The sequence below is a fragment of the Tauraco erythrolophus genome, chromosome 6 (genome assembly GCF_009769465.1).
Source record: "Tauraco erythrolophus isolate bTauEry1 chromosome 6, bTauEry1.pri, whole genome shotgun sequence".
NCBI lineage: Eukaryota > Metazoa > Chordata > Aves > Musophagiformes > Musophagidae > Tauraco > Tauraco erythrolophus.
In genome coordinates, this window is record NC_141470.1 from 39,591,683 (window position 1) to 39,610,058 (window position 18,376).

At 36.2% G+C, this 18,376-nt stretch overlaps 1 protein-coding gene across 1 annotated transcript in view; it reads left to right on the forward strand.

Annotated features, from left to right (window-relative positions):
* AQR (aquarius intron-binding spliceosomal factor) overlaps positions 1–18,376 on the forward strand; it is a 63,326-nt gene that overhangs the window by 42,091 nt on the left and 2,859 nt on the right. Inside the window, 10 exon segments of the mRNA XM_086613410.1 lie at positions 2,083–2,218; positions 3,949–4,158; positions 4,966–5,103; positions 5,990–6,061; positions 9,064–9,251; positions 10,896–11,067; positions 13,711–13,881; positions 14,634–14,719; positions 15,501–15,675; positions 17,068–17,181. Of these exon segments, the coding sequence (XP_086469536.1) occupies positions 2,083–2,218; positions 3,949–4,158; positions 4,966–5,103; positions 5,990–6,061; positions 9,064–9,251; positions 10,896–11,067; positions 13,711–13,881; positions 14,634–14,719; positions 15,501–15,675; positions 17,068–17,181 (1,462 nt within the window).

The window sequence follows — 18,376 nt, forward strand, 5'->3', positions numbered from 1 at the left end:
CATTGGTAAATGACGCATTTTGAGTAATGCATACGTAAGGAAAACTATCAAGTCTATATCAGTACAAAGACTTAAGAACTTGTTCTTGCAAATAGTTACACGTTTGTTACACATTAGTCTGATTGACGTCAGTAGGATTACACACATTCATAAATGTAAGCAGGGGCATAAGGGTCGTGCACTGGAAATAACTGAACTGTCCAGTGCTGGATTGTTATAGCAATACTTTGACTTCAAAAGCTGCAGTAAAAATTATATATAGTCAATAGAAATTACCCACATATGCATAGCTGAGTTTCATTTAGCAAAATAAATACCTTGTGTGTTTTTTTTAAATTTGAATGCTTTGACTTAGTCAAATTATTCCAGAAATTTGACAGCCAAAACCTCAGAGAAAGATGCCATGGCAGATATTTATTTAGCATATCCACAGTTTAGTGTATTCCTTGAACATAATTAAAAGGAGTTTTCTTTGAGACACTCTACGTTGTCTATTTTCATTCTTTTTCAAGGTAACTCCAGATCTAAAGGGCATTACTGCAAAGTCCTATGGGTTCTGGCAGTTTGGGAGGGAGGGTTAAGGGTTGAGGAATATATTTGAAGGTGAGCTGCACCACTATGAGAAGAGAAGTTTATTTCCCATATGCTTTATGTTTGTTTTTAGCTTGCTTCTGAGTTTGTGGTTTTTCTGTGTCAAACTGCTTCCGAGGGCACAGTACTGCTTAAGGAATTTCTGCTGCCTGCAATCTTAGTGTCCCTTTTGTGCTCCCTCTGCAGGCACAGCAAAGCGGGGCAGGGGGTATGAGAAAATAAGGTGGAGAGGAACTGATTAAGCTGATACTGTCACTTAAATACAAAGCGAATGACAGCTAAAGAAACTTTTTCTATTGCTAAATGAATACATAAAAGAGGGCATGTGACTTGAATTGTGAGAAATCAGAGGACATTGGAAGTGTGAGAAAAAAACCCCAAAGAACTAGTTTCAGTCACTTGTAATTATAATGGATTTGTTTTGTTGAAGAAGAAAGCACTATTTAATATTCCAGGGATCTTAACTGCCATAGTTCCTGAGGAACTTGTTTTTTCCAGTTGTGAGCAATATCTTATTCAGCTGTGTCTTAGTAAATTCAAATCTCCAGCTTTAACCCCTTCTAAATAAGACAATAGAACCTGTTGTGATTACCAGGGATTCAGATTTTTTTTTTCTATGCAGAAAGCATATTTTATGAATAGTAAGTTTAATAAGAACTTGAGATTTACCTTCATTCATATTTGAGCTTTTAACTGTGTATGCATTTTTGAAAGAAAGTATCATGTTCCTCTCACTTCTTTTATTCCACCCATTTATCCACTTTTTAATTTGTTTTCTTTTTTAGAAAATGTGATACATTGATTTTTATTTTTTTTCTTGTACTGCTTCTGGGAGGGGGGCAGTGCACGGATTAAGAAAGTCATAAAGGAAAAAAATTGGCCTTGAATTGGGTAATAGGAAGAAGAATGGAAGGAGCAGGTTACAAGCTAATCAGTCATAAAAGTTACTGAACAGGCAGCTGTGAGTGCAGGACCTCCTGTGTGTGGGTGTAGACCTGTCTGTTGTGGTGGGCTAGGCATTATTGCAAGACATTTTGTGTATTACTGAATGAAGTCAACTTCATCGTATTCAAACTTCGGGTATAGGTTCTATTTGTGATGGTCCATAGACGTGTATAACTTGCTTGTATTTGTGTCACATATAGTGTACTATAGTTTCCAAACAGTACATTGGAAGTAGTGCTTTTCTGCTTTACAGGTACATCATGAGAACGTTTTACTAACATTTTGTGAAACTTTTGTTAAAGTGGTAGGAATAAAGGAGCTTTTTCTACAGTAATGGCTCTAGCGTGGCTTTGTAAATTATTAGGGTTCAACTGATAGAAATGGTCAACATGTAACAAATTCTTGGTTTTTGGAACCTGGTAGGTTTTTTTCAGGGAGGGGAGAGTGTTTGGGTTTTTGTGATCTCTCCATGTGATGCTTAGATAAAATAATTTGGAATTAGATACATTTAAATACAAATGTTATTATATTTAATCCAACTTGTAGGTATGGAAGAGTTAATTATGTGCTGGCTCGGAGACTTGAACTTCTGCGAGAAGTTGGGCGATTGCAAGAAAGTCTTGGAGTCCCAGGAGATGTTTCTTACACTTGTGAAACAGCTGGCCACTTTTTCTTATACCAAGTAAGGACTGAAATACTTCTACAGAGGCTATTATGACCTCAATATGTTATGAAACACTTTGTGAAAATGAATTGAATTTTTCAGAATTGAGTCTTAAAAAAACGCATTTTCTTTGGTGGTTCAAAATACAATAACAGCTAAAGCTATAATTGCAACATTGCTTATTTGTGTTGCTATTGTTTTAAATTCCACCTGATGACTTGCCAATTGGAAGGCTAGCATTTCTGCTCTTCATGACTGCTGGCAGAGATTCTAGCCTGAAGTTTCTCCTTCAGAAAGGAAAATCTGTGAGCTGCTTTACATTTTGGACACGCATTAGAGCAGCTACTTGATGATCCTGCTAGAAAGCTTTTATGATGTTAAATCAGTGTGAAATCGGATTCATAGCGTACAAAACGGTGTTTTTCTGTGCAATAGTATATCCCTCATTTCCCTTCCATGTGTTTTTTGGTGACATGGTGTACATTAGCCATTAATGTGGCTTAAGCAGACTTGTAGAGTGCTACAAATGCATACACTGTATATGTTTTTATAGCAGTTATCTGGGCTATCTGTAGTGTGGGCATAAACATTAAATGTCTATTAGGTGTTCAAGAGTACTAGGAGCAGTGCCTAGAGCTCATATTCTGGTTCGGTTTCCTCCTGAAGGAATCCAACTTGGTATTTAAACCAAAGTGCTGTAAGTGGAGCTAGTCAAGAGATTTGCTTCTGTATTGGGTTTATTTGGTAAAGTTTTGGTAGCAGGGGACTGCAGGGGTGACCTCTGTGAGAAGATGCCAGGGACTGCCTCGTTCTGGACACGGCCAGCTCCAGTGGATCCACTGGTGTCCAGAGCTGAGCCCATCAGTGACACTGGTGGCATCACTGTGAAAACATCTTTGAGGAAAGCTCAAAAAACACTGCACAGCACCTGGGGGCAGAGCATGAGAAACAATGCCACACACCAAGGTCAGAAGGAAAAAGAGAGGCCGGAGGTGCTCCAGACACCAGAGCAGAGATACCCCCATAGCTCATGGAGAGGACCATGGTGAAGCAAGTTGTCCCCCTGCAGCCCATGGAGGACTGTGTCAGAGCAGATATCCACACTGCAGCCCATGGAGTACCCCATGCTGGAGCAGGTGGATATGCCCTGAAGGAAGCTGCAGCCTGTGGAAAGTCTATGCTGGAGCAGGGGAGAAGCGTGAGGAGGAAGGGGTGGCAGAGATGTGTTATGAACTTGAATGACAAGCCCCATTCCTTCTGCACTGTCCAGGGTGGAGAGGAGGTAAAAGAGTTGAGAATGGAGGATTTAAATTGAGTCTGAGAAGAAGAGGAGGATGGAGAAGAACAGTGGGTTTGTTTTTGTCTTTGTTTCTCACCATCCTAGTCTATTTTTAATTGGCAAGAAATTAAATAAGTTTTCCCCAAGTCAAGTCTGTTCTCCCTGTGGTGGTACTTGCAAAGTGATCTCTCTGTCTTATCTCAACCTGTAAGCTTTTCCATCTTATTTTCTCCCCTTGTCCTGTTGAGGAGGGGGAGTGAGAGATGCCGGGTGGGAGTCTGGCAGCCAGCCAAGGTCAACTCACCACAGCTTCAAAAATGTCGTTCTCACACAAGATCAAATGCTAATTTAGACATACCTTGCTTTCGTGATGATTTTTTTTTTATATATACTATTTGTGCAAGGCTGTACCTTGCCAATGACTTTATGATATAAACACATGTCCGTATGACACTTTTGTTTGCCATAGGTAATGTCTCGTTGGGAGGAGTATATCAGCAAAGTGAAAGTTAAAGGTGGGAAACTGCCAAATGTTACAGATGTCTCCAGTTTATTTCCTTTTCACCAGTATTTTGCAAATGCTCCTCAACCAATTTTCAAAGGCAAGTCCTATGAAGAAGATATGGAAATTGCTGAAGGATGTTTTAGACATGTTAAGAAAATATTCACTCAGCTTGAGGTAAGACATGTAACTATTAAAGATAAGTGAATCTGACTAATTCTATAAAAAACTTTACACAGTTCCAAAATTCTCCTTTGCCCGGCATCCTAAAAGGATTGTATACCTCTAGGCAGCTTCATTAGCTTGCAAGGCATTCAGGTGAGAATTTCTATCTTTGAGTAATGTTTCACAATAGGGATCTGTTTTATTTTGATCTTAGGAAGCAGCCGTTCTGCGTGTTTCCAGACCTGCGTGATGAGGTTACTAGGTTTGGTGCACCTATCACTGCTGCTCCTCTGATCCTCACAGAGTCTTTGTGTGTGCAGTGAATTGGCTTTAATCAGATAACCTAGAAGTAACTTAAACGTATTATCTTCTATTTTTCCCGGAATTGCTCGAGAGGCTTTTTAAAGTTAGGGTGATCTGTGTGTCATTTGGTCATATTAACTGTATTTGTCTTTCTAATACTGAATTTGGTGTGAAGTTATGATGTGGTAAAGCAGGAAACAAGAAGATGTAGTAAAACAAAATTTTTGAGTTTTCTGAGAGAGTCTCTCAACCAATTGAACAATGTCTGCAAATTTATATATTCACATATATAAGCAGCATTCTTGAATGTGTTTTTAAAATACTGTTTTTTTGAAATACGTTGTTTCCAGATTTAGTGTAAAAAAAAAAAATTACTCAAGATTGTTAACAATAGATGCCGTCATAACTTTATTGTCTAACTATATTAAGAAGATGCCCTGATAGTTTGACTGAAATCGTTTTATAAGCAATAATTTTTCATATTCTGACTTTCAAGACTTTTTTTCTCTACCACAGGAATTCAGAGCATTTGAACTTCTCCGCAGTGGCCTGGATAGATCCAAATACCTGTTGGTGAAAGAAGCAAAAATCATTGCCATGACTTGTACTCATGCTGCTCTGAAACGACATGACCTGGTTGAATTAGGTTTCAAGGTAATGATTATACTATGTTACTACACTAATTGTTTTTTGGGTTTGGTTCCCCCAGTCTGCCCCTTGTATAAACCTTTTTATCTGTCCTCAATCTAGGCAACTGGGTTATTTTGAGTTGCATTTTTTACCAGTGTGTTTCAAATCGTAATTTTACTGAAGAAAAATTTAACTTCTGTCATTAAAGGATGAGATCACTTTTAAGTTACTGTACGTACAGAAATGCTTAATAGTGCATCTCTATTAAAAAAATTTAGTTTTGCCATATTAGATGATGAACAGCAGTGATATGATTAATAAAATAAAGGCAGAACTGGGCAAAAAACATGGCCTTTATAACTTTATTTCCCTGAAACATGAAAAATTTGATGCAAACGAACTTTGATGCAATGCTGTTTTCACTCTGCAGTGTTAACTCTAGGTATTCATTTAGTACAAACTTTTCTCAGACAAAAACAAAACAAAAATCCACCACCAATAATTCTTTCAGTGTTATTTTTCTCTGATTAATGGACTGTACTGGATCGCAAAAGTGCTTCTTTTCTGCTTCAGTGCAAAAGTACCAAATTAGTTTGCTCTACTGCAGAAAGCTGTTCTCTTGTGAATGGGTTATGGCATATGAGTAGCATGTCATGTAGTTTAGTCATGGATTCCTTCTAAATATAAGCTCTGATTGGTACGGATAGATCTGCCATTGATGTGGTAGGATTTCACCTTCTGACATGGATTTTTAGTAATGCCGATATTTTGCCTAAAAGGTAAAATCCTACTGTAACTGGCTTACCCATCAAAAACTAAGTGAGTAATTAATGCGTTCTTGTGGTAGGCTAAATAACAGCATTAATTTGTACTACTTGGTTGATAGACATCTCTACTTTTTCTTCCTCAGTATGACAACATCTTAATGGAAGAGTCTGCTCAGATTCTGGAGATAGAAACCTTTATACCTCTCCTGTTGCAGGTTAGACATGAATTATAAAACATACTACAAAAAATGATAAATGATTGAGTCTGTGTTCTTGAACAATATAGGATATTAAAAGGAAAATATCTTAGGCAGAAAGTAACCTGGATCTGGTATTTGCCATTTGAATGAACAGTTACAACTTTCACATTGTTCTACATTAGTTGTTTATCCTTGGTTTTTATTGTTATGGAGTAAGCTAATAGGTTCTAAATATGTTGCTTTTATTGACTAAATAGTAGTATTAGCAGGCTTTCATTTTGAAAGTAAAAAGCAAAGATGTTTATGTAAACTAGGTTCTGGCTTTGTTACTTTTATTCTTTGTCATTTAATAGTGATTATCGCTAACTTTAAAAATTGTAAAAATTAATGCTTCATATTAAATAATGATTTTATTTCCCAAGAACTTATTTTTTATGTAATTGCTCTGTGTCATCCTGTCTGCTTGTGGTGTTTGGTCAGTTTCAGACAAGATTGAGAGAGACATACCAAGCACCGACAACGTTCAGGAAAACTGGAGCCAAGTAGAGAAAAGACATTCTAATTAATGTTACAACTCTGCAGAAATGAAAGAAAAGGTTACTAGTTCTACTTTTTCTTTTGCCCGATAATTATGCACCTTTTATCTAGCTAACTGGTAAATGTTTAGCATGGAATAAACTGCAGCTGGTACTGTGTTTGCCAAACCAACAATTGATAGATAAAGGAGTGCAGATGTGTTACACTTGAATGGAAGTCTTGCAGCTGAAAAGCTGCTGCTAACACAGGGAGGGAAAGAAGGAAACTGAAACTAATGTGGCACAGGGGATATTTGTAATTTTAGCAAGCCAGGAAGCAATGGCTCTGTAAAAATAAGAGATTGTTGTAATAGACACTGATACTTTTAAAATAGAGTATCTTTCCCTAAAATTGTTTACTCTGATCATTCTACACTCAACACATTCGCTCAGACTGTCTTTAAATTTTTTGTGCCTCCAGTGAAGATTATCTGTGGTTGCTTTTAGCAACCTGAGCTTGAGATGTATCACTTCTGTCTTTTAAGAGCTAGAGGATTTTGTAAGGAAGCAAAACGTGCTTCTCGCACATCCGTGGCTCTTTTGTCTCTCTAATCTCAGATTACCATAAGATAAAATGTCATCTCTGGAAGTGAAGTATGGAATCCCTCAGGAACTCTATGCAGACTCTTTAGCTATGGGAAGTCAGTAAAACTGAAGACAGTCTGTACTGTTGACTTGATTCTTAACTCTAGCAGCTTTCTGAAAAATACACAGTCTGCATTTGGTTATATTCTAAAACTAAGTTTCATTTCCAAAGTTTTGACTGGAGCAGATATTTTCATTCAAAAGCTGTAGTTTTAAGTCTTTTAGAAAACTGCATCCAAGCTTTTGAATATTCGGTCTAAAAGAAAATTAATTTCAGTTGAAAAAAGTGTGATAGAAACTCCATTAAATATTTGATATATTTGTAATTGCAGTTCATAATTTTCCACTTTACTCTTTAACAATGGAGAGTAGAACACAATTGCAGGAAAGTAACTCAGTATGGGCTTAGTGCACAAAAGACTATGCAAGTCCAAGTTAACCATATTGCTATTAAAGCCCAAGTCCTATTCTCAGTTGCTGTTTAACTCTGTAGGTTTTGAAGTTCTTTACCACCTTCTTGATGTGTTAAAGACCGATGAGTTTTAATAATTCTGAGCAGGTAGGCAAGTAATTCACCCTCTAAACATCAAATACTGCCTGAACCCTAAACAAGAGCATGGGTTTGTCTGTCTTGTTTGGCATGTTTATAGAGCAAACCTCTACTGGGTGAGGCTTCTCACAAGTTGTAAAACAGTGACAGTCAAGCTCTCTTTCCCTTTCACTTATTAGTTCAGCAGTTATAATAATACAGCGAAATAGACTTGGTACTTCTCTGTCCTGCAGGCTTAATGAATCCTGATTGTAGTTTCTAGAGCAAGATTCAATTTAGTTAAACTTGAAATACAAGATTTCTTCTTGCTGCTTAGTTAGGTTCCCCTAACCGTCAGAAAGGTATGGATGCATAAGTTGTCGTTTAGGTGGCTTCTCCTGCAATTAGGTGTTTAAATATCTGTACGTAAAGACACATACAGTACTTTAGGTTGTTGCTTTTACATTTTAACAGTCTTGAATTTAGTGCTACAACATTGTACTGTAGTGCTGTGCAATGAATAAATCCTGCATGGCTTTAGCATGCTTTTCATTGATAATGAACAGCATCTTAGAGTGTTTTTCAAGTGCTTGGATGAGCATTGAATAACCAGGTGCATCAGGCTGGTGAGCGTAAATAAGTATGTATGATAAATAAATAAATAAGTATGATGAGGAACTGGAAAGGGATGTACCAAATATAATGAAGAGCATTCAGTCCAAGAGCCAGGGTTTAGTTAGAGGCACATCCTAGTCATGAAAGAAGCCACGCGGGAATTCCAGAGGTAAACAGGTGAAGCACATGAACCACAGAGACACTTGACAAGCAGGCTCAGTTTGTGCTCCAGACATATGAGCACTAAAATTGTTTCAGATCCTACAGACTTTTCATATTCACTATATCAGAATCCAAAAAATAATGTTCAGAAGACTATTCTAGAGTAACAGTACTGTGTAGAAATCAGGTTTGTTACTACTGTAACTTCTATAATTGGTTCTTCCTTTTGTCTTCTGATAATATGTACATTTGGCCTTTAAAACAATGTAATATGATATTTAGCCTGGTGTTTCTCTAATGATTTTAATAGATAAACTTGCTTGTTGCTTTATAAGAAACAAGACTATTTAAAATACTACTCCCTTTTTCTGGTAGTAGATTGCAAAAAAACTAGTAGTGGTCTTTAAAATGACCACAGTTCAGTGTAGCTTAAGAACAAATATTTAAATTTAGGGCTTAGACTAAGACAGCCAATTTGACTATCTGTGTGTTATGATTGAGTGCCTCGGTTATATTGTAATAGTTTTAGTTGTGTAATTGTTTAATTCTAGAATCCCCAGGATGGATTCAGTCGTTTGAAGCGGTGGATTATGATTGGTGACCATCATCAGTTGCCACCAGTCATTAAGAACATGGCTTTTCAAAAATACTCCAACATGGAGCAGTCTCTTTTTACACGGTTTGTTCGTGTTGGAGTGCCAACTGTTGATTTGGATGCACAAGGACGAGCAAGAGCAAGGTGAGATGGAAAAAGTGGCATGTCTAGCTTGTAAGAAAATACTACGTTAAAAATTGGAAAAGGACACATAGTATTGGAAACTTTTTATCCTATTGTTAGGACAAGAGTTTGCAAAACTGTAATTTAGTTGTTGTGTTCCATTTGTTTCAGCTTAGACTAGGAAGTCAGATTTTATTTCGCTGAAGCGCCATCAGTTTTATTTTCTTTTTTTTTATATGTATAGTGATACTCTGCTACCGTATGAATACTTTAATGAAAATGCTATTTAAAGGAATTTTAATAGACTTAAGTGTTTGGTTTTTTACAACTGAGCTTTTTTTGCAGAAGCTTCCTTTTCTAAACTAATATACTTAATATATTCGAGGCTAAATAAAGAAAATCTTTATTTTCTTTATTTAGCCTTGAATATATAGTATTTCCCTTATGGTCTGCAAAAGGGTACTTTTTTTGTAGTGTAGCTTCAGCTTTGATTGATTTGAGACGACGAGTCTGTCCACACATGAGCATAATGTCTTTTTTTTTTTTCATATTAAGAGAGATACTGCTTCTCTGTAGGAAGGTAACTTTGTTTTTATCCACGTATTTGTCATTTCGTTGTGGTAATTTAGATGTCAAATTTATTTGTTGTGTAAAGTGCATGTTTGTGGTGTCATATTAACAAGAAAAAATAAAATAAGAGAAAATGACTTCATATAAAATCTTGCTACTTTAAGCTTAGTTTTAAATCCTATTTTTTTTATGCATGAAGTGGAATGAGCAATGTCAAGGAGAACTTTTTTACATGTAAGAAACATTAGAAGTGGTAGAATTTCTAGTCATATGAATAAGTTACTTTCAGTATGATTTTAAAAACAAAAAATTTATCTGAGTATGATTATAAATGAAGTTTGTTTTTCCATCTACTATTTTGCAACAGCTCAGAGAACTTAGAGATAAGAGAGGAGAAGAATTCCTTCACTTTGCAAGGAATTTCTTGATCAAGGATTTTTTTCATACCTTCCTGTGCTTTGTCTTTTCTGATCATAGGTAGCTTTCCATGAACTATCTGCTGCTTTATCTGGTCTGGATGATATTATGCATTTCTGATGGAGGCATTTTGGTTAATTTCTGTCCCTATAAATACCAGATATGATTCAGAATGGTGTAGATTTTGGTTGCTCCCCTTCATGTCTCGTATTAATACATGGTAATACACAAAATAAGAAAATAAATTTCTTTTTGCAGTCTGAGGCTTTACAGTAGATAATGCAGAAAATCCTTTTTCCCTTACTCCTTCCTTTTTGTAAAGAAGCATTAATATTCCTCAAGTTTTGTTTCTTGTGAGAATTCCTACTAGATTTCTTTGCAAAATTTGTACCCTTCAAGTGTAGAGCTGATCGAGTATAACAGGCTTAAGAGTAAGTGTGCTGCATTGACCTTTCTAAAAAGAAATGAAATCTGAAGTTTTCTGTGACAACCAAGCAGGATCAAAACTTAAAAAATAATTATTGGGTAGCTTGTACAAGTTATCCAGCAATATTTTTTTAATTGAAAACATACAGAAACATTCATCTTTGAAGCGAGAGGTTGTGTGTATCTGAACTATTTTGAATGAGTTCAAGAACCCACTTTAACTGTTTGGGGTTTGTCTCTGGTTTTGGACAGTTTATGTAACCTCTACAACTGGCGTTACAAGAATCTGGGTAACCTGCCTCACGTGCAGCTTCTGCCAGAGTTCAGAACAGCCAATGCTGGGTTTTTGTACGACTTCCAGCTTATAAACGTAGAAGACTTCAATGGTGTGGGAGAGTCTGAACCTAATCCTTATTTCTATCAGGTAAGAGAAATATTACACATATACTTTACTTAATCCGGATGTTGCTTATAAAACCTGCAATGAAGACAGACTATCAAAATACAGTAAACCGATGTTTAATTCATGTTCTCAGATAATTGAGTCATGTGTATACGTGATTTTTTTTTCCTTTTAATCAATTTTTAATATTGAAAATGGTAACATTGTGCATTTTGCTCAAAGTGAATGACTCTGCTTAATATCTGTATTTTCTCAATGTTATGAGAGGGGTGAGATTTGGTGTATGTTTCATTCTGAAACATTGTTTTGGCCTGTGGCAAAAGTCCATTGTAATTCAGGTGTACTGCCAAGATAGTGAAATAAATGGTCGTGTTTCCCCTATACATGAAGAATCAAAGTTTGCTCTGTAGCACATATTTGAGTTTGAGGAATCACTGTTTTGATTTGATCTATATGTAAGAATTTTAAAAAACCTATTTGTAAAAGAATGAAACAGTGCTGCAAGAAATATACATGAGAGAGAGAGACATTGAGGCTGAAATAAATTGCCAAAAAAAACTTAGCCTTGGAATTTCTCAACTAAAATTTCAAATTAATGCAGCAACAACAGCCTCCATCTATTTCTCTTAAATATAGGAAAAGTTTTTATGCTTGTAATGAGGTACTTATATTTTCAGTCTTCTTATTTTTCTTGTTTCAAAAGCTATGATGGAAACAAACTGGTGCCTAAATTACCAGTTTGGATTTTGGCAAAGTTAGAGGCTGGAACTATGTGCAAGTTCATGAGTTTAATTCAAACATGGAATTAACATCTTATATTTTGTGAAATATTATGGAAAGCAAACAATATACTTTAAGATGATAACATTTGTGCTCATTTCTTCCCTGTGAAGATCATTGAGAGTTAAATTAATCTATTTTTTAAAGGTATGAAAGACATTCGTAGTTTATGCTTGGATTTCTCTCGCTTTTTTTGTTTTTTAAATACAAAGTAGTGTGCTGTTAATGAACAAAGCCAAGGCAATTCATAATCCACTACATCTCATTCCTAGTTAGAGGACAGGGTTGTCTGGAGGGAAGAGTTGCTTATGATTTTATTTTTTAAGCTGTAACACTGTAGTGTACAAGTACTAAAAATTTGTTCAGTGGAACAGCTGGAAGTAGTGCCTTAAGAGGAGGATTCTGGTAACTGAGAATCGGAGCCCTGCTTTAGTCTGCCCCTGGGCCAAAGATGACTGAGAACCCTCACGCAAGGACACCCAACACCTTTATCATTAAAACAGTGCTTTCATGAGCAAACTTGTACTATGTCTTACATTTAATTTTTTCATGATCTTGAGATTGGAGAGATATTAGCAAAGCACGTTGGTGACTTTGCATGGTTTTTCATGAGACAACAAATTCCTGCCATGTTTTATTTCTCTCTTTATGAATTTGGGCATTTCTTTCCAGATTTAAGGAGGATTAAGATTTGTAGAATAGCTTTACGCCCACAGGTGTTTGGTATGTGTAGCAACTGCATTTTCCAAGCAATGCAGAGCCCACTAAATAAGAAGAAATAAAGGAGGCTGGTATGTCTAGCCTAGTCAAACATACACCAAGTGGAGATAAGATTCCCGGTATAAATAGAGCAGCAATAAATATCAGCAATTGAGAATAACTTTTTAGCCTGAAAGATAATTTTTGTTGATGGAAAAGAGATTTAAACAGACTATGAATAGCTTCAGTCTGGAAATAGGACAAAACTTCCTACAGCCAGAAGAGTGATGCTTTGGGACAGACGTTTATTATTAGTAATGGCACAGAAAAAAATTATGAAATACAAAATAACAGGTGGTCATTTGAAATTGAATAGGTACAGCCTCGTAAATAACTGGATTTAATAATCCAGATGTCTCTCTCCTAGTTAATAGTTGAAAGGAGTTTAGTTATTCTGCTTCAACTAGTTCTTACTTTCAGCTTACTGGAGTGTGAGTCATTGCAACTTTTTTGCATGCTTATTTGGAACCATGTTAAATTGATGCTAAGTGCTTTTTAAACCCTTGTATTTAAATACAGGTATCTGTAGACTATCTGTAATACTTTTTAACCAATAATAATTCCACAGTTTTACATAACAGTTGATTTTTTTTTTTGACATGTGACCTTTAAGAAGGAAAAACAAAATACTATATTGATTGAGTTCTTTAATAATACAGTTAAGGCGGCAGTTTCATTGGGCAGACAGCTATAAGCATTTCAATGCATTTATATACAAATTTGTAAGTATTTAATAGCTTAAAAATATAATTTAAATGGACTATTAAATAGTTAGATTTTAGTCTTTTATTGAAATAAAACTAGGAGCTTCTGCGTAGATACTGGAAAGTGTCAATCAATGACTAACAATAATATTGATGTAGAGATTTCGGCAATTATCTGAAGAGGAATCAGAATGAAGTGGTTTAACTTGTGGTTCTTCAAAGCCTCTTTCAAAATGGCTTTTAAGTGAGCAAAGTAAGATCAGATCTACAGATGTTTTTCAGCACAGAGATTTTTGTCTAAATACATGATAATGTCACAGATGTTATTCTTTCCAACCTTACAAGTTGAGTAACGTCATCTTTTCTTTTTTCTTTTTTTTTTTTTTCTTCTCCCCTGTCCCCCTCCTCTTTTAAACTGAAGAATCTTGGTGAAGCAGAGTATGTTGTAGCACTCTTCATGTATATGTGCCTGCTTGGTTATCCTGCAGACAAGATAAGTATCCTGACAACTTACAATGGACAGAAACACCTAATCCGTGATGTCATTAATCAGCGGTGTGGAAATAATCCACTGATTGGACGGCCAAACAAGGTGACTTTGAAAATACATCAGTCATTGAAGTGGTTCTGGTTTGTTTGGTTTTAAATTGTCAATAATATAAATTTTATATACAGGCTAATTGAATAGATTCACAGATTTCTGTGCAAGCATTCTCTGGTTAACTACACATTCCTTAATCTGTGTTCTATGAAATTTCATACAGTAGTGCCCTCATTTCTGCCTGTTGGTAATTTGACATACAAACAAACTGAAGTCAGTGAAGCTGGAAAGGCTACAGGTTACATGGGACAGAATAACCCTGTTCTTTGTAATTTATTTTTGTCCTAAAAAAAAAAAAAACACCACCCCAAAACCCACACCTTTGGAAAGATCCACCCAGAGTGGAAATTATTTGATAAAACATATGATGACAAATGTGACGAAACAAACAAAAAACATAGTTATAAAAGGTTAGTGCTACTTCTGCATGTTAAAACTCTTCATTATAAAACTGATGGCTTTCCACAGTCTTTTGGTGTTGGCATCCCACTGTTAGCTGTCTGAATTGAATAAAAATGTAAAGGAATCAGTATACATTTAGACAAAAGCTCCTCCCAACATCTCCCCAAAAGAACAGGCTGATGATTTTCTGTTAGAGGTCAACTAAACCAGAGTTAAAGCATTTTCTTTTCCCATTTATTGCCATCTCGATCCAAAGTTGATGTTAAAATTTTGGTGTCATGTTTTAATTGGAATGGCAGAGATTAACCCATGGAGTTTTTTTCTTGGTTTTGATTCTCTAGGTAACAACTGTGGACAGATTTCAAGGTCAACAAAATGATTATATTCTACTTTCATTAGTGCGTACCAAAGCTGTGGGCCACCTTAGGTATGTAAGAAGAAATTTGTAGTGTCATTAAGCTACGTGTTTTCTGTATCAGAAGTATGAAAGTGTTCAATTATTTGAGTATGTAGTAGAAAGTTTAATGCTATCTATTGAATGAAGTTCAGACATACTTCCTTTTATAACTGTCTGGTACCCTCTTCACGACCACTTTATCCTTTAGTAATGGCTGTTATACTATAGTTAGTTTATATTACTGCAGATAGACTGAACTTGGTTTCGCCCTAATAGAACGATAGGATTGTAATGCTTGTTGAACAAATGCAGGCTTAAACTTTCTCATAGATTCTTTCCTATAAGTGAGCTTTTTACTTGTTTTGTATCAGAAGTGTTTGATTGCTGCAGAAGTTGCATTATGATGCATAGTTTAAAACACTTGTGCTTCAGTTTCAGGGTGGGGTGGAGGAAGACTTGTCTGTTCAGCAGTAGTTAGATCAATTATCACACTCATGTTTACTTATTCAGGGATACAGAAATGCTATTGTGATTTGTTCTTAATGTAAATCTTTACCTCTGAAGTCTGGGAAAATAGTAAAGGGTGATTTTTCGTATCATTATCGGTACAGTGAACCCTCTTTTATATAATATTTCTGGGATTTGGTGGTTGTTGAAACAGTATGTTAGGAAGAAACCTAAAGACAAAATAGTATTCTAGCAGATGATTCTGTATTTCCTTTAGTTAAGACTTCTATATACTTCTAGTTATTTTTATTGGAACTATGTCATCAGTGAAAAGAACATGATGGATTTTGTTTGTTTTCTGAAGGGATGTCCGACGATTAGTTGTTGCCATGTCAAGAGCCAGGCTTGGGCTTTATATCTTTGCAAGGGTATCCCTGTTTCAGAACTGTTTTGAGCTAACTCCAGCTTTCAGCCAACTCACAGCTCGACCACTTCACCTCCATATCGTTCCCACAGAACGTTTTCCAACAGCAAGACAGGTAGGAACAGCTGCTCTGAATTTTACTATCTCTAATGAGTATGTGTTTGCCCACCTCTTTTGAGTAGGCTATAAGTGAGACTGTCTTCTCTGCTAAACCAGTGCCTCTTGGATAATTACATCTCTAGAGTTAACTTTTATCATAATAACACACTAGCTGTTTTTAACTGATTTTTCCTCAAAACTTAATTGTCAACGTAACGGTTGTGCCTGCTTTTTCCTAAGTTCTGCTGTGTAAGTGATTCAGTATTTTTATATCTTTTATTTAGCTTTCCAGTACTTAAAGGGGGCCTACAAGAAAGCTGGAGAGGGACTTTTTACAAGAGCGTGTAGTGATAGGACAAGGGGCAATGGCTTTAAACTGAAAGAGGGCACATTTAGATTAGATATAAGAAAAAACTTTTTCACTCTGAGAGTGGTGAGACACTGGAACAGGTTGCCTAGAGAAGTTGTAGATGCCCCATCCCTGGAAGTGTTCAAGGCCAGGTTGGATGAAGCTTTGGGCAACCTGGTGTAGTGGAGGGTTTCCCTGCCTATGGCAGGGGGATTGGAACTAGATGATCTTTGAGGTCCCTTCCAACCCAAACCATTCTATGATTCTATTTTGTGATAAATAGGTAAGTTTTTAGTGTGTTGTATATTTTTGGCCTTGTTATGAAACAAAACAAAATTACAGGATAACCAGTTAACTTTTTTTTTTATTTTAAATTGAGTCCAGAATCACAAAAGAGTTTTGTTGCTGAGCTAGGTTCATAAGTACGAAAACATAATTTGAAATACTACATTTGATCTTTAGGGAAAGGTTTGTATTAAGCATCTAAGCCCACGACATGCAGAGTAGGATGCTAAACAAAGAAACAGAGGAGCCTATCTGCTTTGCCTCCTTGAGCTTTGGGAAGCGGTGCCTACGTGAAGTCAAAATTCAGTTGCAGATCTTACCCTGGTCTCAAGTGCTTTGACAAGTTTGGGAGGGAGCCATTCAGTTGAAACTTTCAGGTCCACTGTGCAACAAAGAACGCAGTGTGTATGGTCAGCAAATGTGAGCCAGAAGGAGCTGGACAGAGGTGGAAAAGTAGGCTAAGTCCCAGTCTAACCCTACACTATTTGTGCCTTTATGTTAAATGACTTAAGTCCAAAGTGTACTTTATGGAGTAAGCAAAAGAACCCAGCCTTCCCCTTTGAAATTTCTTTGTTGGACTGCAGTATCATTATTAATCCAGCTCCTCAAAGTGGAAGACCTGCACTTCCTATCTTTATGAGGAGTTTAGGTATTTTTTCTTTAAAAAGCATTATTTAATTTGTTGGAGTTTGTTTTCTAATATAGTTAAATAACCTTTGAATAATGGTTGTTTTGCTTTGCTTGCTGAATGTCTATTTTTTTCCCCTTCCTTAGAGTGGAGAAAGACCATCTCACCAAATACATGTTATTAAGAACATGCCTCAAATGGCTAACTTTGTGTACAATATGTACATGCACATGATACAGAGTACACGCCACTATCAACAGGTAAGGACCTTCTAACTTCTGGAAACTGTACATTTAAAATAAAATTGTTTTTTAGTAGGTGACACAAGATGCTGTTGAGATTTGAGGCTGTTCCCGTTATATTTAAAATTCAACAAGGTTTTATGACTAGGAGTGAGAATATTGATGTCTTTAAAATCTTGCAGTAGCAAGATCTGTATCTTTTAGTAATTTAAGCTCCAATTTAAAGCCTCAAAACCAGCAGTAATTGATGCCGAATGCTAGACATGGCTCTGTCTGGTGCAAAAAATTCCTCGTTAATACTGAAGAACTAGCCTGTCCAGCATCTACTTGCAGTCAGCTTGTGTGTTATGTTTCAGGTAAGTGCAGCTAGTGGTATTATAGCATCACTGCGTGGTGCAATAATGTTTTGTAATAGAGATTTTCATGACAAGCCTGCAGTGTATAGAAAGACAAGACCATGTTTTGGACTAATTTTAATCACGTTAGCTCCCTGCGTTATCCAGGCTGCTTAGCAGCTGTAGCATTTTTATTCTGAAGCAATTTTTTTAGCACTAGTTCATGCAAAATAGCATAGGATCGGAAGCAATTGTGTTTCTCACTTCTGTACCTAATTTTGTCAGTATTTAATCCCCACAGCAGAATTCAGAACCCAGCAGAAACACTTTATCTTATATATGTGAGCAGAGCTTTAAGGTAGTTTAGATAGTATACCGAGCAGAAAGTTGCCTTTAATCAGCATACTTGGATCTGTAGATGCCTAGAAGTAGTTTATAGCAAACAGAAAGGGAGAGGTCTTAAATGCTACCTCAACTGCATCAGCTTCCATGTAATGTCTGCGATGTATCATGGTTATATTACATATTGCTTATTTTTTCATGATACTCTGAAGTTCCTGTGTTGGTTTTTGCTCTTCTGAGGGCTTTCCAAAACTGGAAAAAAATAATGTCAAAGGATACTACTTACTCACTCTGTATTAGCTGACTGTGGGAAGAGAGTGTGAGCATGGCTCTGTATCCTTGAACAGATTGGTCCAAGGTTCTTGTCTGTGAGATCTAGATTCTGTTCTTTAAGGCAGGGATGTTTCTCTGTCACTTCCTTTTCCTGCTTCCAGTGACTGTTGTCATCTACTGTGGGACAGTGTAGTCAGTAAAGATCAGAACCCAAAACTACTTCTTTAAATGAATGTCAGACTTTCAGATAGAGAATTTCTTTT